A 25,733-nucleotide genomic window follows, 5' to 3' on the forward strand; every position below is an offset into this window, starting at 1 on the left:
TAAAGGATTATTAGGAACACCTGTTCAATTTCTCCTTAATGCAATTATTCCAGCAGGATAATGCACCATGTCACAAAGCTCAAATCATTTCAAATTGGTTTCTTGAACATGACAATGAGTTCACTCTACTAAAATGGCCCCCACAGTCACCAGATCTCAACCCAATAGAGCATCTTTGGGATGTGGTGGAATGGGAGCTTCGTGCCCTGGATGTGCATCCCACAAATCTCCATCAACTGCAAGATGCTATCCTATCAATATGGGCCAACATTTCTAAAGAATGCTTTCAGCACCTTGTTGAATCAATGCTACGTAGAATTAAGGCAGTTCTGAAGGCGAAAGGGGGTCAAACACAGTATTAGTATGGTGTTCCTAATAATCCTTTAGGTGAGTGTATATATAAACATCATAAACCAATAAATAAATAAAATAGATAAATTACATTGCTCTGTGACATCTGTGCATTTTGTTCCTCTGAACGATGGCTGCTGGAACAAAACTATTTTGATACCGCTTTGTTCTGCACTTTGCAACTATAAACCTTCATCTAGAGGGATGAAGATGAAATTCACTGTGCAAAGGGTGTGAATCATCATTTAATATTGAGCCAGTTATTCGCTATAACTGCCTGGTGTACAGGGATACTGGGTTAAGCTGTGACGCACAAATCAGCTTACTAGACCATTTAACAATTTGATTTAGTTTCTGTTCTTTAAGGATAGGTTCCAAAACCATGAAACCAAAGAGAAGGATAAGATTTATTGAATAAAAGCATGGTAGAATACAACCATTAAGGTTTTGTCAGTGTTAAAATAAGACTTTTTTTTTTCCTCAAACAAAACAAGCGCTGGTGCCCCTTTTTGCACGCAGCTTTACAATTTGCCTCAAAGTTCAGTTTTGAATCGATAATTGTCCGAAAATATTTGTAAGATTGGGTACATTCAACTGTCTGACCTTTAATGGATGTGACTTCATGCGTGTGGCCATGTTTTCTGAAATCAATGATCATACTGTATCTTTTGTTTTAGATATGTTTAATTGAGGGTAGGACGTTTAGCCCTTCATAGTGTGTTTATATATCCCATGTATTTTGATAATTCAGTTGAAGAATGCAGTTGTCACTCCCATAAAATACTGAACGTGTGTACAGAATAGGATTAAGCACTAAAAGGTGAACTGACAACCAAATTTAGATTCACTGTGTACTTGGCTCTTTTTAATGTTACTTTTTAATGTTTTTTTCTTACAGAAACGTAACGAAAATCACCATGTCAAAATCACTGTTTTCTTGTTCTAATGCTGGCACTAAGAGCGTTTGTGATCATGCACGCTGTTGTATAAGGTAATGTTGCTGTTGATGCAGAGAAGGCAGTGTGTGTTGCTTCAGTCTGAAGATGGACTGGGCTGCATCTCCCAGCATGCATTGTGTGCAAAGAGACCAGTCCAGATGCTTGCACTTTCACACTTCAAGATGTTTGATTAAAAGACCTTTTTTTATTCTTCCAGTTCATCAGCAGTCATGAATGGCAAGTCAAAATCCTAAAACTTTGAAGAAAAGACTTTGGCTATTCCTGTTGACTGGATAAGTTTGTTTTATATGTTTATAGCTGAAGCACTTTAGTTTATGCTGTCAGCTTATAAGCTTTGAATGTTTCACAAAAAGTAAATGTTTGGTAAACCTGCACAACTTTGATACACAAGATTATAACATGCAAGAGGTGATGCTTGTGTGTAATTTTATTGTAATATTTGCATTTCCACAGTAAAGATTACATTGTCAATTGTCAGTAAAGTTTGAAAGCAGTGGTTTATCTAAGCAGCCTTGAACTTCACATTGTAATACACATAGTATCCGTTGTTGTACATGTAAAGTTTCTGATCGGCAGGATTGTAGTCCAGGTACACATAAAAGTCCTGGAACTTCTCAAAGCGAATGCTAACGTGGCTTTCCTCGTTTTTATTGGTGTCATAAGTGTAAAAGATCTCCTCTGTTTGGGTATCTACTGACCTGGTCGCGTACAGAACGCCGCATATCATGAATGCGTTTGTGATTGACTGCTTGTATTCACTGGTCTGCCAAACCTTCTCTACTTCAAATGTCTTCTCGTTGATCCTCCCTAAAACCAGGTTACCGTTCGATTCCTCCGTGGCGTACGTTACCCACAGGCCGGACTCATCAGCTGCGAAGTCCAGGTTCTGGTTGGCCGAGTAATGGTATGAGAATCTGGTGCTGGCCTTGGGAATCACCTTGTACTGAGCTGTTACACTAGTCATGTTGAACTTTGCCATACCAAAAGTGCTTCTGAACTGATAGTACAGGGTGTTTTCTCGCACAATGTAGTTGTTTCCAGTGCCTTGCCAATCATATTGATTTCTGACGTAAAGCTCATGTTTCTTAAAGACCTGTCTCATGATCAGCTTGTAGTAGTCTGAGTACTGTGTGATTTTAGTGACTATAGTGTCCGTATAGCCGTAGTACCAGTACATGTTCTCAGAGCCAGGCAAGGGCTTGGAGTCTTTACCCCATCCTCCATACTTGAAACCTCCATTCAAGTCTGCGTTTAACTGGCTGACGACAGGTTTTCCAATCCTGAGAATGCCTCCATGCTTACAGGACCCTTGGAGATTTTAGACAAAAAAAACTTTTATAATAACACTTAACACTTAATTTGTTAACATTAATGCATTAACTAAAATCAAATGTATAAATATTGTTGAAAAATTTGGTCCTATGAAACCTGACTGTAAATGTTTAATTGTAAAGTATAATTGACATTTAACCAGGCCATAAAACAGTCACTTAATTTATATACAGTGCCAGTCAAAAGTTTGGAAACGTTACTATTTTTAATGTTTTTGAAATAAGTCTCTAACTGTACGTTCACACCGCCGCCGACTTGAGCTGCAAAGAAGCTCTGGCCGCCCAGTCAAGGACGCTTGTCAAAAAAGTACGGGGAAGCTTGTTGACGCTTTGGCCGCTCTGAAGTCTGTGTCACACCATGAAATGTAAACAGGAAAAAAAACAAGCAATACATTGATACTAGGAACCTTTTATAATGACAGCATTTTTATAACCGATTTGGTCGGGGAAAAAAATATTTTGATTAATATGCGCGAGGGAGAGAGAGCAAGACGTAATGTTTGAAGACGGTGAAGGTGAGTGCGCGCGCGGCCGGGGCTCTCTCTGTTTTGTAACTGGTCCCTATATGAAAATAACGTCATATCATAAATGATAGGAAACCCAGCAACAACGATTATCAGTTTCTCCTCCATTTTCTCGGAACTAATGTTTTGGTAGGAACGAAAGTTTACATCGTATGTTTCTCCGGAATCAGCCAGCGCGAAGGACGTCTATATTCCGATTGGTTGCTGGCGTTTGCCGCTGCTTGCCGCTGAACCGCGTCATAGCTCATTACCATAAAGTTGAGATACTTTCAACTTTCAGATTGACGCTCAAAACGCTCAAAACGCCCAAAACGCGACGCCGATGGATTTGACGCTCCTTGCAGCTGAGAGAAGCCAGCTTCCATTGAAAATGAATGACTTCCAGTAACTTTGGAAGCTCAAGTCGGCGGCGGTGTGAACGTACAGTTATGCTCATCAAGCCTGCAGTAAAAAAAATAAAAAAATAAAAATAACTAATATTATGAAATATTATTACAATTTAAAATAATGGTTCTCTTTTTTAATATACTTTAAAATGTAATTTATTTTTGTGATGCAAAGCTGAATTTTCATCAGCAAGTACTCCAGTCTTTGGTGTCTTATGATCCTTCAGAAATCATTCTAATATGATGATTTATGATCAATGTTGGAAACAGTTGTGCTGCTTAATATTTTTTTTATAACCTGAGATACTTTTTTCAGGATTATTTGATGAATAAAAAGTTAAAAAGAACTGTATTTATTTCGAATAGAAATCTTTTGTAACAATATACACTACCGTTCAAAAGTTTGGGAACAATAACTTTTTTTTTTTTTTAAGAAATTAGTACTTTAATTCAACAAGGATGCGTTAAATTGATAAAAGGTGATGGTAACGATTTATATTGTTAGAAATGTTTTTATTTTGAATAAATGCTGTTTTAATGAATAAATGCTGTTAACGTTTTACTCATCAATGAATCCTGAAAAAAGTATTCCAAAAAAATATATTAAACAGCACAACTGTTTCCATCATTGATAATAACTGAGTATCAAATCATCATATTAGAATGATTTCTGAAGGATCATAAGACACCAAAGACTGGAGTACTTGCTGATGAAAATTCAGCTTTGCATCACAAAAATAAATTACAATAAATTAACCATTATTTTAAATTGTAATAATATTTCATAATATTACTGTTTTTTGTTTTGTTTTGTTTTTTAACTGCAGGCTTGATGAGCATAAGAGACTTCTTTCAAAAACATAAAAAATAGTAATGTTTCCAAACTTTTGACTGGTACTGTATGTATATATATATTAGGGGTTGCACAACGTCTCCGGTTACTTTCGTAACCTCGGTTCCGTGAAAGGTAAGGAACGAGACATTACGGATGTTGTATATGGGAACTCCTCTCCTCCTTCACTTCCGCTGAAATCTTATAGGCTAACGCCATAGGCTGGCCAGTTGTCAAGTCAAGTATATTTGTATAGCGCTTTTCACAATACAGATTGTATCAAAGCAGCTTCACAGTATTAAATTAAAATAATACAACAAGGTTTGTTTCTAGTGGAATTTATTGATTGATAAAATTAAATTAAATATTCCCAAAATATCCCCAACTGAGCAAGCCAAAGGCAACAGTGGCAAGGAACCGAAAAAACTCCTAATGGTGACCTGAAACTCCATCAGGTGACCTAATGGAGAAAAGAAAAAAAAAACCTTGGGAGAACCCAGGCTCAGTCGGGGGCCAGTTCTCCTCTGGCGTTTATGAACTAGAGGCCGGATTGTAGTTTGAACTGTAAGATTAAAAATATTATATGAATGCCTGGCTGAAGAGATGCGTCTTTAATCTAGTTTTAAACTGGGAGAGCGAGTCTGCGCAACGAACAGTATCAGGAAGGCTATTCCAGAGTTTTGGAGCTAAATGTGAAAATGCTCTCCCTCCTTTGGTGGATCTGGATATCCTAGGTATGACCAAAAGCCTCGAATTTAGTGATCTTAAAGAGCGCGATGGATTACAGGGCGATATAAGATCCGTTAAATAGACTGGAGCTAAGCCGTTTAGGGCTTTATAAGTCAGTAGCAATACCTTGTAATTAATAAGGAACTTTATAGGTAACCAATGTAGTGATGATAAAATCAGTGTTATATGATCATATTTTCTTGATCTAGTAAGAACTCTAGCGGCTGCATTTTGGACTAACTGTAGCTTGTTTATTGAGGATGCAGGACAACCAGCTAATAAAGCATTAAAGTAATCTAGTCTCGAGGTCATGAATGCATGAACTAACTTTTCTGCATCAGAAACTGATAGCATATTACGTAGCTTAGCAATGTTTCTAAGGTGGAAAAAGGCCGTTTTTGTAGCATATGAAATATGATTTTCAAAAGACAGGTTGCAATCTAGTATAACACCCAGGTCTTCTACTGTAGAGGATAAAGTAACAGGACATCCTACTATGTTAAAGTTGTATTGTGAGAGGTTTTGTGGGCGGTTTTTTGAACCGATAAGTAGTACCTCTGTCTTGTCTGGATTTAATAAAAGAAAATTACGCGTCATCCAACACACTCTGTCAATTTGGATAATTTAGCGTTTTCATCCGGCCGTGATGAAATATATATTTGAGTGTCATCAGCATAACAATGGAAACTAATTCCATGTTTCCTTATAATATTTCCAAGTGGCATCATATATATTGAGAATAATAGAGGGCCTAATACAGATCCCTGCGGCACTCCATAGTTTACTGGAGTTATGATCGATTTTTCTCCATTTAAATAGACAAAATGGTAGCGGTCAGATAAGTATGATCTGAACCAGCTTAATGCTTGTCCTTGAACACCAGTATAATTTTGTAGTCGATCTAAGAGTATTGTGTGATCTATAGTATCGAACGCAGCACTAAGATCAAGTAAAACTAGTATTGAGATACAGCCTTGGTCAGAAGCTAAAAGTAAATCATTTGTGATTTTAACGAGCGCAGTTTCAGTGCTATGATGCGGTCTGAATCCAGACTGAAACTTTTCATAGATGTCATTTTCTTGCAAGAAAGAGCCCAGTTGAGCGGACACCACTTTTTCTAATATTTTAGACATAAATGGAAGATTTGAAATGGGTCTATAATTTGCTAGGTTATTATGATCTAATTGTGGTTTCTTAATGAGTGGTTTTATAACTGCCAATTTAAATGTTCTTGGAACATGACCTAAAGTTAAAGATGAGTTAATAATATTGAGGAGAGGCTCTTCCACTATAGGTAACACTTCTTTCAGTAGTTTAGTTGGTATAGGATCTAATAAACATGTTGTTGTTTTAGATGAAGTGATAAGTTTATTTAACTCTTTTTGTTCTATAGTTGTAAAGCACTGTAATTGTTCTTGCGGGGTGATAATTGAGGCTGAATTATAAGGCGCGATTGAAGATTGAAAGTTTACAATTGTGGTTCTGATGCTTTCTATTTTCTCAGTGAAGAAGTTCATGAAATCATTACTACTGAACTGTAACGGGATATTTTGTTCGGGTGACGTCTGTTTATTTGTTAGTCTAGCCACGGTGTTAAATAAAAACCTTGGATTATTTTGGTTATTTTCTATTAGTTTGCGGAGGTGCTCAGCCCTGGCCGCTTTTAGGGCCTTTTTATAACGTGACACACTGTCTTTCCACGCGATTCTAAAGACCTCTAAATTAGTTTGTTTCCATTTACGCTCTAAATTACGGGTTTCTCTCTTTAGAACATGCGTAGTATTGTTGTACCATGGTGCTTTAATTTTCTCTCTGACCTTTTTTAATTTAATGGGTGCAACAATAGAGAGAATGGTGCTCATAGTGCTAGTTAGTTCTTCTAGTTCATCCGTTTGTTTGGGTTCAGGCAGCAGCTGAGACAGATCAGATAAGCAATTTGAGAAATTATCTATGGTGGATGGAAGGATTGTTCTGCCTGGTCGATAACGCGGCGTCGCATGACATATTACAGCAGTACGTAATGTGCAAGTTACCATGTAATGGTCAGTGACATTATCACTTTGTGGAATGATATCTATATCGGTTGGATCGGTTCCATATGATATAATTAAATCGAGTGTATGATTTAGACGATGAGTGGGACCAGTGACGTTTTGCTTGACCCCAAAGGAATTTAATAATTCTGTAAACGCAGCCCCTAACGCATCATTTGAATTATCTACGTGTATGTTAAAATCTCCAACAATTAATGCTTTATCGACGTTGACCAATAGATCTGAGAGAAAATCTGCAAACTCTTTTAGGAAATCAGCGTAAGGCCCTGGCGGTCTATATACGGTAGCCAAAGCTAGAGATAATAGGGATATTTTTCTTACATCTGAGAGAGTAACATTTAGTACAAGTACTTCAAACGAATTAAGCTTGTCACCTGTTTTCTGGGTAACATTAAGAATATCTCTATAGATTGTTGCAACACCGCCGCCATGACAATCAGACGGGGCTCATGCTTATAACAGTATCCTGATGGAGTAGACTCATTTAGACGCCGGTCTCTCAGCTCGGCTTGTTTCTCTAAAAGGTCGTGGATCTGCTTCTCTACAGCTTCCAGCTCAGAGAGCACCGCGTGCAGCTCGAATGTGTCCTCACCTGCACCAAAAGGTAGACAACATACATCTGATATATTCGCCATTTTAACAGATGGACAGTAAGTTCGCAACGACGCTACCAGTGTTGCTATCAATATTAATACTAATTTATGACTGAAGTCTTGGATATAATCCGTCTTTTAGTGGTACGGGTGTAATGTAGACGCACGATAGGCGAGAAAATGTTCGTTTGTAAGTGAGTGTAAAGAAGACGCGCTCAGCCGTGACCCACAGGTGAAAACCGGTGTTGGGTCACAAATCGGCTTGAGACGCATCTGCTAAACAGTCCGCGTTGTAACTATGAGGTTTGAGCAGCAGTGCTTCTCAGTGAGGAAAAGTAGAAAATGTTCGTTGTAAGTGAGTTTAAAGAGAAAAAATCACGGATTATGAATCAAATCGATGGAGCTCCAAATACAAACAACGCGTTCAGACGCGACGCATGCGCAGATCCAATTGACGCAAAATATGCAAATACTGAAACACCGTTGCAGTAATAATGCAAGTGCAGCGTCAATTCCCTCAGAATGGAACAAATGCTAAATCAATAGCGAACACGGCGGTAAGCGTAATGTCTCGTTCCTTGCCTTTCAGGGAACCGAGGTTACGAAAGTAACCGGAGACGTTCCCTATCAAGGCTACGGAACTTCGACATTACGGATGTCGTAAATGGGAACTGTATAGAATCCCGCCGTGGCAGCATAACAAACCACTGACAACAGAACCCAATACCAAAACCGCCCCCCCCAGCATTCGAGCATCTGGTAGGCCGAGATTGGCCAATAGCGAACCTCTAACCTCTGATAGGTCCAAAGAAACCAATCACAAGCTCACAAAACACTGCCAGAATTTGCATATCCCGAGCAGTAGTTTGCAGTGTCGAGCAACAGGGCAACAACAGTAAGAGAAGGTCAACGCATAGCGGTGACAACTAGGGCTGGGTACCGAGTTCGATACTTTTTAGGTACCGACCGAATTGCCTCGATACTATCGAGTATCGAAAAATGACTTGTTTTTCGGTACCAGATTTCGATACCTAAGGGGTTAACTCGTCAACGTCAGTGCTCAAACAAATACATATGAAATGCACAACGACACGCCTAAAGTCGCTCACGCACATACACGCAAACTCTACACACACGAGACGCGCGGAAGTCTCCGCGCACATACTCATGAGACGCCTGCGGTGCGCGCACAAACTGTCCACGCACATACTCGTATGAGATGCGAGCACATGCACACACACAAACTCGTGCACATACTCAATGAGACGCGACCACACACACACAAACTCTCTGCGCACATACTCATATGAGACGCAGGCACACACTCACACACAATACCCTAAAGATGTGGAAAAGTCGATCAAAAGTGTGGCTACATTTCTCCAGGCTCGATGCCAACAGCGCGCGATGCAGTATTTGCGGTAAAATAATTGCTGCAAAGACCGGTACCACGACAGATATGATGAAGACCTTGACAGTGGAGTAAACATAAGAGCAGAAAGTTGCTGCGTCTTCGACTGGTAAATGAAGAGATACCTTGTCGATCACTCTGACTGTGTTTATATTGCAATAATGACCTACTGAATGTACACTGCCGTTCAAAAATGTGTTGGTTAGTCAGAATTATTTTTCAGTAAGGATGCATTAAAGTAATCAAAATAATTTAATGTTACAAAAGATTTCTGTTTCAAATAAATGCTGTTCTTTTGAAATTTGTATTCATCAAAGAATCATGAAAAAAATGTATCATAATTTCCAAAATATTAAGCAGCAAACTGTTTTCATATTTCTGAAGGATCATTTGACACTGAAGTAATGATTTTGAAAATTCAGCTTTGACGTCACAGGAATAAATTACATTCGGAAATATATTCAAATAAGATTTTAAATTGTAATACTATTTCACAATGTTACAAGTTCTACTGTAATTTTGATTAAACAAATTCAGCTTTGGTGAGCATGAGCTCTTTAAAAAAATGTTGTTCCTTTGTGCACTGGCTAAGGAGCATGAGTCAAACTGAAAAAATAAAACCAAAGTTTTTCTGAGGTAATGTGTTATGTAATATTGTTAAAATGGATTTCATAAAATTGGTATCGAAAAAAGTATCGTTCAGGAACCGGTATCGAAATCAAGGTATCGGTATTGGTATCGAAATTTTTTGAACGATACCCAGCCCTAGTGACAACAGTTAAAACGTACACAATAGCACATAGAACAACCCATGAGCCAAGTGCAGAGCAGCTCCCTTAATGCTATGCAAAGCAATCAACTCACCGAAAGCACCCGAGACGCTACAGAGGGTATATCCAACTTGTAAAACCTGGCAAACGTGTTCTGAGAAGACCAGCCAGCCGCAAGACATTTACATTTACATTACATTTTACATTTAGTCATTTAGCAGACGCCTTTATCCAAAGCGACTTACAAATTAGGACAAAAATTCAGCGAGTCATCATAAAGAGGCAAAAACAACAACAACGCAAGAAGTGCTCAAAATACGAAGTTCAGGTATTATTCAGAGTAGCATAAGCCTGATAAGTGATGTTTCAAAGGGAAAGGATTATTTTATTTTATTTTTATTTTTTTTATAAGGTTAAGTGCTCACGGAAGAGATGGGTTTTCAGCTGTCTTTTGAATGTTGTCAGGGATTCTGCATTCCGGATGAGGGTGGGGAGAGCGTTCCACCAGCATGGAACTGTGAATGAGAATGTTCTGGAAAGTGATTTTGTGGCTTTCTGTGATGGAACCACGAGACGTCGCTCGTTGACCGATCGTAGGTGTCTGGTAGGGATGTAGACTCGTAGGAGTGAGTGAAAGTAGGAGGGAGCTGAGCCTGTGATGGATCTGTAAGCAAGCGTCAGTGCCTTGAACTTGATGCGAGCAGCGAGAGGTAGCCAGTGCAGAGAGGTGAACAGAGGAGTGACGTGGGCCCTCTTGGGCTCGTTGAAGACAAGACGAGCTGCAGCATTCTGGATCATCTGTAGGGGTTTGGTCGCACATGCTGGAAGTCCAGCCAGAAGAGCATTGCAGTAGTCGAGCCTAGAGATGACCAGGGCCTGGGCGATAAGTTGCGTTGCATGCTCAGTTAGGAAAGGCCTGATCTTCCTGATGTTGTGCAGTGCAAACCTGCATGATCGAGCTGTCTTTGAAATGTGATCAGTGAAGGTCAGCTGGTCATCAAACGTTACTCCAAGATTTCTGACCGATCTTGATGGGGTGATTAATGATGACTCTAGCTGGATGGTGAAGTCGTGCTGTAGAGACGGATTGGCAGGGAGGACGAGAAGCTCAGTCTTTGCCAGGTTGAGCTGCAGGTGATGTTCCTTCATCCATGTGGAGATGTCCGCCAGACAGCTTGAGACCCGTGCAGCTACTGTGGGATCATCTGGTTGAAATGAGAGGAAGAGCCTGTATGATGTGTCCCAGTGATGTGGTGTAGATGGAGAAGAGGAGGGGACCAAGAACTGAACCCTGGGGAACACCTGTGGTCAGCTGATGTGCTCTGGATACCTCACCTCTCCATGCGACCTTGAAGGACCTACCTGTGAGATAGGACTCAAACCAGTGGAGTGAAGTTCCTGTGATGCCCAGTGATGAGAGGGTGGACAGAAGGATCTGATGATTCACAGTGTCGAAGGCAGCAGACAGATCCAGGAGAATGAGGACTGAAGATTTGGAAGCAGCTTTTGCGATCCGTAGGGCTTCTGTGACTGACAGTAATGCAGTCTCAGTTGAATGCCCTTTCTTGAAGCCAGATTGGTTGACATCCAGCTGGTTGTTTAGAGACAAGAAGGATGTTAGTTGGTTGAAGACAGCTCTTTCAAGTGTCTTCGCAATGAATGGTAGGAGAGAGATAGGTCTGTAATTCTCTACAAATGATGTGTTTAGCGTTGGTTTTTTGAGCAGTGGAGTAACCCGAGCCTGCTTGAATGCTGTAGGGAAGGTGCCAGTATGGAGGGATGAGTTGATGATGTGTGTGAGTGATGGTAGAAGTGTGGGAGAGATGGCTTGTAGAAGGTGTGAGGGGATGGGGTCAAGAGGGCAGGTGGTAGGGTGACTGGAGAGGAGAAGTGTAGATACTTCTTCCTCGGTTAGCGAAGAAAAGGAGGACAGAGGGATATTGGCTATGGAAGGGGTCGGTCTGGGTTCCTGTGTGTGTGGAGCTGAGAACTGACTGCTGATAGCTGTTGTTTTGGTGGTGAAGAAGTTCGCAAAATCGTCAGCAGTTAAGGAGGAGGCGGGTGGTGGTGGAGGTGGACAGAGGAGAGAGTTGAATGTCTTGAAGAGTAATCGTGTGTTGGAGGAGCTGTTGATCTTGTTGTGGAAGTATGAAGATTTTGCAGCATGAACATCAACAGAAAAGGAAGAGAGGAGAGATTGATACATACTCAGGTCAGATGCGTCTTTTGATTTGTGCCATTTCCTCTCTGCTGCCCTGAGTTCGGTCCGGTGTTCCCGAAGAACCTCAGATAACCAGGGGTTAGAGGGAGTAGCGCGTGCTGGCCTGGAGGAGAGAGGGCAGATAATGTCTAGAGAAGAGATTAGAGTGGAGCATAAGGTGTCCGTTGCGGTATTCACATCCAGAGATGAGAATTGTGAGGGTGGGGGAAGAGAGGATGACACGGCAGAGGAAAGATGGGAGGGGGAAAGTGAGCGCAGGTTTCGTCTGAAAGTGACTGGTGGTGGGGGTGGTGGTGCAGGGGTAGAGAGTTGTAGACTGAAAGTAATGAGGAAATGATCTGAAACGTGGAGAGGTCTCACCAAGATGTTGTCTGTGGTGCAGTTGCGTGTGTAAACCAGGTCCAGTTGGTTGCCTGATTTGTGAGTACCTGCGGTGATGAGTCGTTTGAGATCGAAAGAGGCTAGGAGAGAGGTGAAGTCTGTTGCATGTGGCTTTTCGAGATGAATGTTGAAGTCACCGAAGACTTCACCTACCAGAGTCACCGGCGCCTTCTCCTCCCTGATTTTGCACAACACCATGGGCAAAATTTTCACCGGAGGAAAAGCATAGAAGCAAACTTTCGGCCATCGCACGGTCAGCGCGTCTCCCTCCCGGGGGGAACGAGACAGTGAGAAGAACATCCGACAATGCGTGTTCTCGCTCGTTGCAAAGATGTCGACCTCCGCTCTGCCGAAACGCTTCCATATCAGCTGAACCGTCCTGGGGTGAAGCCTCCATTCCCCTTGAGGAATCCCGCTCCTCGAGAGCATGTCCGCCCCGCGGTTCAGAACACGGATGTGAGCCGCTCTCACCGAGAGGAAAAACCGGTCCGCCCACAGCAGAAGGGTTTCCGCCTGCTTGAATAGGGCTCTGGAATGTACTCCGCCTTGGCGATTTATGTACGAGACCACGGATGTGTTGGAAACTCACCGGGGGTCGAACCTCGACTCCGCGGTTGGGGGGGCCCACCAGCGGCTCGGTGGTGGCAGTGGGCCTGATCCCCGCTGCTGCGCGAGCTTCATCCCGCCTGGCCTTGAGAGCTCGTAAGGACAAGTCCGCGCAGAGTTCGCAGGACCCGCCATCCTTGAGGGCTGACTCGGCATGGGCCAGCCCCATGCACGCAACGCAAAACAGGTGCGTGTCTGGGGACACGATGGGGCCCGAGCACAAGTTGCAAATGGTCGCCATCGGATGCAGAAGACAGAGAAGTATCTTCGGCGCACCTTCGACGACGGCGAATATCCTTAATAAGTTGTAGTGGAGTATCAGCTTTCTAGCACACGATTTGAGCGTGAAGAGAGAGATTCTGAGGGAATTGACATGAAATGAAATGGTTCTTATCAATAAATATTAATTCACAGCGTAATGCAATTATTACATAAGTAAACTCTCAAAACAATTATGACATTACAGATTTTAATTTATAATATAAAATAAATAAATAGCCGTTCTTGCCTTTCATTTCAGACGCAATGTCCGCTTTTAGGGGCCGTTCACATATCGCGTCTTTTGCGCACTCAAGTTCGTTATTTCAAATGTAGGCGCGCAACAAGTACACTCATGGAAGCGGCGTGGTCGCAACGCGCATGCGGTGCGGTGCGCTAGTTTTTCAGGCGCGTGATGCCTCTGCGAGATGAAAACATCTCAACTTTTCAGAATGCCGCAAGTGCACAGCAGGTCTTCGGCCTTTCCGTAACAGCACGTAGCAAGCACTTGTGGAAAGAAGGAGACAGCGGCACAGCCGCACTTTCCACGCGTTTTAGACGCGATACTGTATGTGAACGGCCCCTTACAGAGTTGGCAAACTACGATATTATTGTCATCCTTCATGAAATACTTCCACACATCTGATGTGTGGTGTCTGTTGGTGACGTTCGCCATTTTGAATTGTTATGGTTAATGCACGCTCGAGTAGTCGATTGTTTTTCCGACAGCGCCGACTAGTGGTGGAAGTAGTCGATCTCTCGACTAGTCTATGCAAGCCCTAAAATATATATAGTGTATATATATATATATATATATATATATTTGGTTTGAATAAGCTAAAGCCTTGTGGAGATAAAGCCTTGCATTCATTTTGGATCGTCAAATTCATTTGTGTTGTTTTTCACAAATGGTTTAACGGAGCTTGAATTCCATGTTTTTTTGTCAGCATCGTCTGAAGAGTCGCATTTTCGTAAAAATTGGATGAATGGTGTAGGAGGTGGAAAAAATAGGGTTCTGTCCCAATTCACATACTTATGCTCTATTATATCGACCCTATCGACCGAACACGTGATGCGCATGTGCGCGCCGTCTGCGTTTTTCGCGGGTTTGTGTTTTTGAGGTTTGCGCAGAGAAAACGGATAATCGTTTGCACCTTCGAAAGGTGCAAACAATTTCTTTGCACCTATTTCAGGGAGTGTGTTCTCGAGACACCAGGCACTTTTTGTGCGAATGGGTGGCCGGATGGCGTCAAGGGTTTTCTGTTAGAACGGTGTCGTGTTAGCGGCCCCCAAGTTAATGACTAACGATATTCACAACTTCACTGTTACGCTAATTTCTATTATCACTGTAAAGCTGCTTTGAAACAATCCATACTGTTAAAAGCGCTATATATAAATGAAGGTGACTTGACTATATCGAATTTGGAAATCCAAAAAACGTTTAAACCCATCTAAGGTTAAAAATTTAATTGATGTTCAACAAATAAAAAACAGCTATAATACAGATGAGCAAATGCTAAAGCTTGGGTTGCTGAATATTCGATCGCTTACTTCAAAAGCACTCATTGTTAATGATATGATTTCAGATAATAATCTAGATGTGCTGTGTTTGACAGAAACCTGGCTAAAACCAAACGATTACATTACTTTAAATGAGTCCACCCCGCAAGATTACTGTTATAAACATGAGCCTCGTCTGAAACGCAAAGGGGAGGTGTTGCTGTAATTTATAATAATATTTTCAAAACCACAAAGAAATCAAGTTTTAAATATAATTCTTTTGAAGTGTTAGTACTTAATGTAAAAATATATAGTATAAATGATAAATCACGCTTGAGATTTATGCTGGCTACTGTATACAGGCCACCAGGGCACCATAAAGATTTTATCAAATAATTTGCGGACTTTCTATCAGAATTAATATTGACTGCAGATAAAGTACTAATTGTTGGTGATTTTAATATACACATCGATAATGAAAAAGATGCATTGGGATTGGCATTTAAAGACATTGTAAACTCAATTGGAGTTAGACAACACGTGTCAGGACCTACTCATCGTCGTAATCATACTCTAGATCTAATATTATCACATGGAATAGATGTTGATGCCGTTGAAATTCTGCAGCAGAGCGATGACATCTCATCTAGTCTCGTGTAAACTTCATTTAGCCAAGGCTTCAAAGCCGACTCAGTGTTTCAAATATGTTAGACCTATCACTTCTGCCACTAAAGATTGCTTTATTAATAATCTTCCTAATCAGTTTCATCATCTCAGCATCCCAGATAGCTTAGAAGAACTCGATATTGCAACAGAAACTTTTAACTCTCTCTTTTCCAGCACTTTAGACACAGTTGCTCCGTTGCGCTTAAAGAAGATTAAAGAAAATAGTCCAACGCCGTGGTACAACGAGCACACTCAGGCCCTTAAGAGAGCAGCCAGAAAAATGGAGCGCAACTGGAAGAAAACAAAACTAGAGGTATTTCGCATTTCATGGAAAGAGAGCTCGATTTGCTTACAGAGAGGCCTTAAAAGCTGCTAGATCTGCTTATTTTTCAAACCTATTAGAAGAAAATAAACATAATCCTAGGTATTTATTTGAAACGGTGGCTAAACTAACGAAAAAGAAAGCTTCAAGCACAGAAGTTTCCAAGCAACACAGCAGTAATGACTTTATGAACTTCTTCACTTATAAGATTGATAATATCAGGGAGAAAATTATAACTATGCAACCGTCTACTACAGTATCGCATCAGGCAGTGCATTGTAGTCTCCCGGAGGAAAAATTTGATTCGTTCGTTGCTATAGAAGAGGAAGAATTTACTAAACTCGTTAAATCATCTAAATCTACAACATGTATGTTGGACCCTATACCGACTAAGCTACTGAAAGAGATGCTTCCAGAAGTCATAGATCCTCTTCTTAATATCATTAATTCATCTTTGTCTCTAGGATACGTACCAAAAACCTTTAAGCTGGCTATGATTAAACCGCTTGTTAAAAAAACGCAACTTGATCCTACAGAATTAGTCAATTACAGGCCGATCTCGAATCTACCCTTTCTGTCAAAGATATTAGAAAAAGCAGTATCTTCACAACTGTGTTCCTTTCTTGAAAGAAATTATATCTGCGAGGATTTTCAGTCAGGATTTAGACCGTACCATAGTACCGAGACAGCTCTCATTAGAGTCACAAATGATTTGCTCTTATCATCCGATCATGGTTGTGTCTCTCTATTAGTGTTACTCGATCTTAGTGCTGCATTTGATACTATCGACCACAACATTCTTTTAAATAGACTCGAAAATTATGTTGGCATTAGTGGAATTACACTAGCATGGTTTAAATCATACTTATCTGACCGTTATCAGTTTGTAGCAATAAATGAAGAGATGTCTCATCGATCACAAGTTCAGTATGGCGTACCACAAGGCTCAGTACTAGGACCGCTGCTGTTCACTCTGTACATGCTACCATTAGGAGATATCATTAGGAAACATGGCATTAGCTTTCACTGTTATGCCGACGATACTCAGCTCTATATTTCTTCAAAACCTAACGAAACTTACCAATTCACAAAATTAACGGAATGCATAGCGGATATAAAAAATTGGATGACTCGTAATTTCCTACTTCTAAATTCTGAAAAAACAGAGTTTCTAATTATAATAATAATAAACTTTATTTTTATATAGCGCCTTTAAAAAGCATCTCAAAGCGCTTCACAAAGCATACACCTACAATAGAACAAACAATGCATTAATAAAATAAAACAATGAAATGTATAATAAATAACAATAATATAGCAATTATAAACAGTTATATAAAAGCTACCCTAAACAAATAAGTTTTCAGGGAAGATTTAAAAACACTAAGAGATTCAGCTTGCCTAATCTCCAAAGGCAGGGAATTCCAAAGTTTTGGAGCATTCGCCGAAAAGGCCCTATCACCCATGGATTTAAGTCTAGTATTCGGGACAATTAAAAGGCCAGCATCCGAGGAGCGAAGATCACGTACTGGTGTGTAAGGGTTTAAAAGTTCAGTGATATAAAGAGGTGTCAGTCCATGCAAGGCCTTGTAAGTAAGCATTAAAATTTTAAAATCAACACGGAATCTGATAGGCAACCAGTGTAAGGATTCCAGTACCGGAGTAATGTGATCCCCTGTTCTGTTACCAGATAGAATTCGAGCGGCTGCATTCTGTACCAACTGCAGTTTGTTAAGGGTAGCTTTTGAGACCCCGGCCAGCAAGGCATTACAGTAATCAACTCTAGAGAATACAAAGATGTTAACTAGCTTTTCAGCCACAGGAAGTGACAACATGGGACGCAATTTGGCTATATTTTTTAGATGAAAAAATGATGTCTTGACGGTGCTCTGGACATGAGGAACAAATGTTAGATTACTATCAAATATTACTCCCAAATTTTTTAATTTTGTTTGAAAATGAAGTGTAGAACCTTCTACACTTAAAGCTGGAGACCCAGCCTTACGTAGCTGGTGAGGCGAACCAACGAGCATTACTTCCGTCTTGTCACTGTTCAGACATAGAAAATTACTAGACATCCATTTTTTTTATCTCAGAAATACATACAGAAAGATAGGACACAGCCACATCAACGTCAGGTTTTGAATGTATATAAACCTGTGTGTCATCTGCATAAAAGTGAAAACTGAGACCAAGTGATCTCAAAAGTTGACCCAGGGGATAAAGGTATATGTTAAAAAGTATAGGGCCCAAGATAGAACCTTGAGGAACACCAGATTGCACTACACCAATAACAGACCTACAACCACCCATAGCGACAAACTGCTTTCTATCAGAAAAATAGGACCTAAACCAGCTTAGTGCAGTATCAGAAACACCAAAAACAGATTCTAACCGAGCGAGTAAAACATTATGATCAACAGTGTCGAAAGCGGCACTAAGATCAAGAAGAATTAAAATAGAGAGACAGCCAGAATCCGAAGCAATTAACAAGTCATTAGTGACCCTAACTAATGCGGTTTCAGTGCTGTGGAGTCTCCGGAATAATGATTGGAGGGGCTCATAAAGATTATTTGTAGCTAGATGGGAATGCAATTGAGTAGCAACAATTCGCTCTAAAATTTTGGCGAGAAAGGGAAGATTCGAAATTGGCCGAAAATTATTTAGATTATCAATGTTTGTGTCTTTTTTTTTTGGTACAGGAGTCAGAGCAGCAGTTTTAAAAAGTGCCGGCACCACACCAGTGCACAGAGAATCATTCATAATATTCAGTACAACAGGACATAAGGTAGCAAAACATGATTGGAACCGACAAGTTGGTACAGGATCAATTATGGAAGTGGCAGCTTTCATTTTTGAAACCTCATTACAAAGTGATTGAAAGTCCAATGTTGAAAAATTTGTGAGAAGGGTACCGGAAAATTCAGTAGTGATCTTGTGAGGAAGAGATGAAGGCAGAGCAGAGATAATACATTTACGGAGGTTATCAATCTTGGAGCTGAAAAAATCAAGGAACTTATTACAGAGATGAGTCGAAGCTGGAGCAGTTGAATAACTGTTACATTTGAGTAGTTTGTTAATAGAATTAAACAACTGTCTTGGGTTATTCTGATTGTTGTCAATTATCTGTGCAAAATAAGCAGACTTGGCCGATGAAATTTGGAGCTTATATTCAAGTAAATGTTCCTTCCAGGCCTGGTGAAAGACAGTCAGACCAGACAAACGCCACCTGCGCTCCATTGAACGACAGGATGCCTTCATAGCACGCAGATTCTCATTATACCAGGGAGAGGAACGACCAAAGGAAACCAGTCGTGATTTCAAAGGAGCAAATAAGTCCAGTCCAGATGAGAGAACAGAATTTAACATGAGAACTTTGTCCTCCAGTGCATCAGATGACGAAAACACGCTCAAGGAGGAACCAATAAAGTCAGAGAAATCAGAGGGTTCAATCGATCTCCATTTACGATAGTTAAGAATGCGAGAAGAGATGGTGTTTATGTCAGGCAATTCCATATTAAAGACAATAGACAGATGATCAGATAGCCCTAAGTCAGAGGTGTACAACTGTGAGACAAATGAGCCGTTTGAAATCACCAAGTCAAGAATATGGCCTTTATTGTGTGTAGGACAGTCCACGAGCTGGTTCAAATCAAAGCACTCCAATAAAGATAAAAACTCTTTTGTTGTTGTAGAATCTTTTTTGTCCATATGGATGTTAAAGTCCCCCAAAATTAAAGTTCTCTCAAATTTGAGGCATAGCAAGGACAACATATCTGCAAATTCAGATAAAAAGTCTTTATTGTTCTTAGGAGGCCTGTAGACTGTAGCTATGGCAGTGGAAGTGGGGGCAGATACACTCAAAACAAGACATTCAAATGAGTTAAACTGTGGAACAGCCACAAGAGACTCATGTTGATTTGGTTATTATGTAGTACAATAATACCCCCACCTCTGCCAGAGGAACGCGGGAGATCAAATAAACCATATCCAGCAGGAGTAAGTTCATTAAAAAGAAAACCATCGGACTCTTTGTGCCAAGTTTCTGTTAAACACACAAGATCCAGTTTCCGATCTGTAATAATGTCAGATAGTATCATAGCCTTGTTGTTAACAGATCGTGCATTGAAGAGCGCCGAATTCAACAGACGGGGAGCCGATGGAGCTAGAGAAGCCACCTCGCGCTTAAAAAACGACAGGTTGTTGAAATTAACCCCCCTAGGCCTACACAACAGCGTTTGAGATTTGCGGAGAAATGCAGGATAAATAACAGTGGATGTAACAGATGATAAGGAAAAACTACGCCTTGAAGAGCGATGTATATAGCGCGTCGGTCTCAGTATTCCAACATGACTGCAGAGCGCGCGTGTGTCATCCACCAGATAAAAGTTACCCTTAAGGTTCGACAGTTGGCGAGCAGTGTACCTTAGGGCCATGTTGGGGAAGTCCACACCAGCCGGGACCTCACAGTTGTGCAAATCCTGGGAGGGACAGCAGAAGAGGCGATTCCAGCGAGGAACAGTCAACGATAAAAGCAGTAATCCAAAGAGTGAAACGTGATTCCACATCATAAAAGTCGTAATCCAACGGGTGAATCGTAATACCTCCTCAGGATTAAATAGGCTTTCTTCGTATACTCCAAAACTCTTAGTAAATGCTCATCAATAACAATAAAATAACAAAAACAAACAAACGGGAGAAAGGAGCGGCAGCCAAGACGCGCCAGCGTACCCTCTCAACCGGAAACTTTAGAAGTAATTATTGGACAAAAAACTTCCTTACGTAATAACCTAGAATACTGTCTAATACTTGATGGCTGCTCTGTTAAGTCTTCGTCGTCGGTTAGGAACCTGGGTGTGCTCTTTGATACCAATCTTTCATTTGAAAGTCACGTGTCTAGTATCTGTAAAACTGCATTTTTCCATCTTAAAAATATATCTAAATTACGTCATATGCTCTCATTGACAAATGCGGAACAATTAGTTAATGCGTTCATGACCTCAAGGCTAGATTACTGTAATGCTCTACCCTGCACGCTTAATAAACAAACTACAGCTAGTTCAAAAAGCAGCAGCTCGAGTTCTTACCAGAACCAGGAAGTATGACCATATTAGCCCGATTCTGTCAAAACTGCACTGGCTCCCTATTAAACATCACATCAATTTTAAAATATTGCTGATCACGTACAAAGCACTAAATGGTTTAGCTCCGCAGTACTTGAGCGAGCTCTTAACACATTATAGTCCTTCACGTCTATTGCGATCTCAAAATTCCGGCCAGTTGATAATACCTAGAATATCAAAATCGACTGCTGGCGGTAGATCCTTTTCCTATTTAGCACCAAAACTTTGGAACAGCCTTCCTACCATTGTCCGGGAAGCAGACACACTCTGTCAGTTCAAAGCTAGACTAAAAACACATCTCTTTGACCTAGCTTTCACATAATACATTATAGACTTCTATAATTTAATGTTAGGCTGCATAGATTAGGTCAGCTGGAACCGGGAACACTTCCCATAAATCCTGATGTACTCGTTACATCATAAGAAGAATGGCATCTACGCTAATTTTAGTGTCTTTGTTTATCCCGAGGTTTTCCCGCAGCCTGCCGGATCCAGGCCGTATCCAGATCTGATGAAGGACCGTCGCCTGGACCCGATGACAACGCAGTGCTGAAGTGCCAACTAGTCTCTCCCTATGGAGGATCCCTTTACCACTCTACAGATTAAGCGTTGTCGGGAAACTCAATTCGCGTATCTACCCCGAATTGATAAAATAAAATAAATTCTGTATCAAAAATTATAAGGAAACACCAGTACTTTGTTTAGGCTTGGTTTGTAGGGAATTACAAACCTGCGTACATATATTCAAACGCACATAACTATAGAACCAATTCTAAATGCGCATGTGAGAGTTTCTCACAGGTTCGCGTTTAAAGTCTATGTAGAGAGAATTGTGTCGTCTTAGCGGCCCCTAATTTAATAACAAATGATTGTTGTGACGGAAGCGAATCAATCATAACTAACCTTAGCTGGAAAATAACTTTACTAAAGAACCGATATAAAGCCAAAACAATCTCTGTTACCATAAATTATACGTTTATCTCTGTAAAGCTGCTTTGAAACAATCTACATTGTTAAAAGTGCTATATAAATGAAGATGACTTGACTTGACTTAATTTACTCTCCCCCACGTCATCCAAGATGTTCATGTCTTTTCTTTCTTCAGTCGAAAAGAAATTAGGTTTTTGAGGAAAACATTTTTCTCCATATGCAAGAATGCAAGATTTTGAAGTTGGACGAGAAAGTTTTTCGCCCTTCTACATTTTTGAACCGGAAAACGCGTGTCCTTCCAGTGTTATTCCAATGTGAGAGCTAAACATTATTATTTTTTTTTTAAATTACCAATGGTTTGTCTAGATAAGACTCTTATTCCTCAGCTGGGATTGTGTCGAGACTTTGAAGCTGCACTGAAACTCACATTTGGACCTTCAACCCGTTGGACCCCATTGAAGTCACTATATGGAGAAAGTCCTGGAATGTTTTCCTCAAAAACCTTAATTTTTCGACTGAAGCAAGAAAGACATGAACATCTTGGATGGCGTGGGGGAGAGTAAATTATCAGGAAATTTTAATTCTGAAGTGAACTAATCCTTTTAAGGTTCAAAAGTTATTAGCATAAACATGAGTACATGTTTGGTCAGCTAGTGGTGCTAGAGGCATTGAGTTAGAGACTCCAAATTTGCTGTGGATAATGTTGAGACTGTCCTCTATCTCTGTGCCAAATGTCATTACATTCCCTCAAGTGGTTCTATGGACTGCCAGACTAAAGATCAGACGAACAAGAAGAATAAGAAAGTTAATGGATACAAGAGATTCCTACGCACGTTTTGTGTAATAAAATCAAAATAATAAAAACCTTCTTGTTACATGTATCATATACAACACTTCAAATCAGACAAAGGTGTATAATTTTCTCAGAAAATTAGTATTAGCCTACCTATTTGTGCATTAGAGTAGTCATCCTTATCATCCTGACATTTCTCCAGTTTCCGCTGAAGTTTGGCGAACTCGATGCGAATCACTTCTAAGTTGCTTCGGTCGTAGCTCTCCAGTTGGTCCACAATTAAACTCATATTGCGAATCTTACAAAAGAAAACAAATTAGAGTCATGCAAACACTATAATGCCATGTTTTGTGTAAGTGAAAGAAGTTTCACCTCTATGAAAAGACTCTCGAAGGCGGGTGAAGAGGAGTTTAGAGAAGTTTTCAGTTGTGTGACCAGAGCCTCAAACTCTCTGAGCTCAATGCGGAGGAGCTCAAACTCTAGTTTGATGAACTTGTCCGGTCCGCTCTCCAGATTCTCCACGCGAGCCGTCAGGTTGGAGAGCTGGCCGAGAAGAATGACTAGCTGAACTTTCAGACTGCTGACCTGAGCACATAAAATAGAATTACAAAAAATGAGAAATAGATGATTAGCATAGGAAAATGCATTGATTTAATTGACTTTTAACAGCGAGATAGAGAATATCTTTAGTTGATATCAACGGTTGTGTGTTCGATCACAAACTCTTCTGTCAGTTGGTAGAACTCATCAAATCAAACAGATCCTCATCCTCAAAAAAACATCAAGAAAACTACACTAGGTCAAAGAAAATACAACAAGGATGAACATGGTCTGTGCTGTAAATGATAGTCTGCAGAAAGCCATCAAATTCATTGAGATGACTGAAAACCAATGAAGGCATTTAGAAACTAAATACTCAAACCATTATTATATAAAGTTTTTGGTTAAATTATAAAATTTGTACAAAAAAAAAAACAGTTGTGGTAATTAGGGGTGTAACAATATATTGTCACAATATATCGCAATGCAAAAATGCAACAATATGTATTGTGTATAGTTCACCCAAAATAAAAATTACTGTGTAAAAAAAAAAAAAAATCACGTTTACAGAGTTTTAGTGTCGGTACTGCATGAAACTACTATATATGTAGTTGAATATAATGTATAAAAATGCAATGGGGAATATTTATGTCCTGATAATGCCAAATGTCTGATGTTACCAGTAAAAGTGTCCTACATTATTTTAAATATATCTAGTCAGTGACAGAGATCAAGCATATTCATCTACAATAATTCAGTATTTTCATCTTCAGAATCATGAATATTGTTATTCTGGTGTCTCTATTGTCCTGTTCAGTGGGTTTCAGCACCAAGTCCAAGCCTGTTCATTTACACACACAATGTAACACCAAATTAAACAGCATTTTAATCAACAGTACATTTTTTGTTAACCTTTTACCATATGTCTTGGAGTATCGCAATAATATTGTATCATGATATGTATCGAATCGTGACACGAGGGTATCGTTATACCCCTAGTGGTAATGTGTTGGCTCCAGGGTTATTATAGTTAACTAAAACTAAAACCGTAAAAAAACATCTTTGTTACCTGAAATAAAATAAACATTAACTGGAATAAAATAAACATTAACTGGAATAAAATGAATAAAAACTATATAGACATTTAAAAAATAATTTTTTTATTAAATTAATAAAAATTCTAAAAGCATCTCGATGTTAAAGCTACAATATAAAAAAATAAATAATAATTGTTGATGACGAAGTGAAATGCGGAAAGCGAGGATAGCGCGGATATTGCGTCATTGACAGGCGACATTTTTTTCCGGGACGGGCTATTATTTAAAATTGGAATTTCTCTGAAATAAAAAATCTTTGGAGACTTTTGGGATATTGTAAGTACACAACTGCAGGAAATATATCACACTGTGCAAGTGATTTTTGGATATGTTATTACAAAATTCTTACATATTGTACCTTTAAAATAACACGTTGTGTTGAATACAAAATCCGCTTATCTAGACTATATAAACATAAATCTACCTTGCTGATGTGGAGTTTGATTTCTACAGAGAGCTGATTTGAGGACATCTGTATTTGCTCCACACGGTCCGCTGGGAATGAAGTATCAGGTAGGAACACATTGCAAACACACTGTCCAAACTCCCCGACGGAGCCGTCGACTCTGCCAGAGCCCCAGTCCTCTAGAGACTGGAGAAACATTATGGGATTATTCATCTTAACGTTAAGATATGTTTGAAAATCAAATCTTTGGAAATGGTTCAGCAATGAATCAAAACTGAGATAGTGAGGGTCAAAGTGATTCTTTGTCTCTTACCAGCCATGTGTGAGCCGGAGCCACGAGCAGGAGCACAAGCAGCAGGAGATCCATCATGGGTCCAAATATGTTTCTCTTTCTCAGCTACGGTCTTATATGCAGCATGTTATCAGAACTAATCTACAGCACATGTCTTATTCTCATGACAGTTGTGTTTGACATCCAATGGATGTACGATGACGTTTGTCATTAAGACATATGCACACAGTTCATGTTTGCTTAATACGTTGTTCGTGTTTTATTGTTAGATTATCATAGAAGACATAGTCATAATCGACCTGAGAGGAAACATTGTTTGCCAAACCTGGAGAAGGTTCATGGATTACTGTAATAACATGGCATCACAATGACTGTGCTGGTGTGATCCAGACCTCTGTCTGTCCGCTTTCTGTGCGCCCATCTACAGTGCCCTCCACAATTATTGAACCCCCTGGTAAATATGATCAAAATGGGCTGTAAAAAATAAATCTGCATCGATTATCCTTGTGATCTTTCATTCAAAAAATGTGCAAAATTCTAACCTTTCATTGAAGTAAAAGAATTGAAAGTGGGGGGAAAATCACATTATGAAATAAATGTTTTTCTCCAAAACACGTTGGCCACAATTATTGAAACCCTTTTATTAAATACTTTTTGC

General features: G+C 39.9%; 1 protein-coding gene across 1 annotated transcript; it reads right to left on the minus strand.

Moving 5' to 3' along the window:
* Nucleotides 1–1,713: 1,713 nt before the first annotated feature.
* LOC309479414 (olfactomedin-4-like) lies at nt 1,714–25,255 on the minus strand. Its single transcript, XM_082143542.1, has 5 exons — nt 25,097–25,255; nt 24,802–24,969; nt 23,113–23,325; nt 22,894–23,038; nt 1,714–2,618 (listed from the first exon to the last, which is right to left on the minus strand). The coding sequence occupies exons 1-5, from the start codon at nt 25,151–25,153 to the stop codon at nt 1,813–1,815; spliced, it is 1,389 nt and encodes a 462-aa protein (XP_081999668.1). The 5' UTR covers nt 25,154–25,255; the 3' UTR covers nt 1,714–1,812.
* Nucleotides 25,256–25,733: the final 478 nt, after the last annotated feature.

This window comes from Leuciscus leuciscus (assembly GCF_965113295.1).
Source record: "Leuciscus leuciscus genome assembly, chromosome: 17".
Classification (NCBI taxonomy): domain Eukaryota; kingdom Metazoa; phylum Chordata; class Actinopteri; order Cypriniformes; family Leuciscidae; genus Leuciscus; species Leuciscus leuciscus.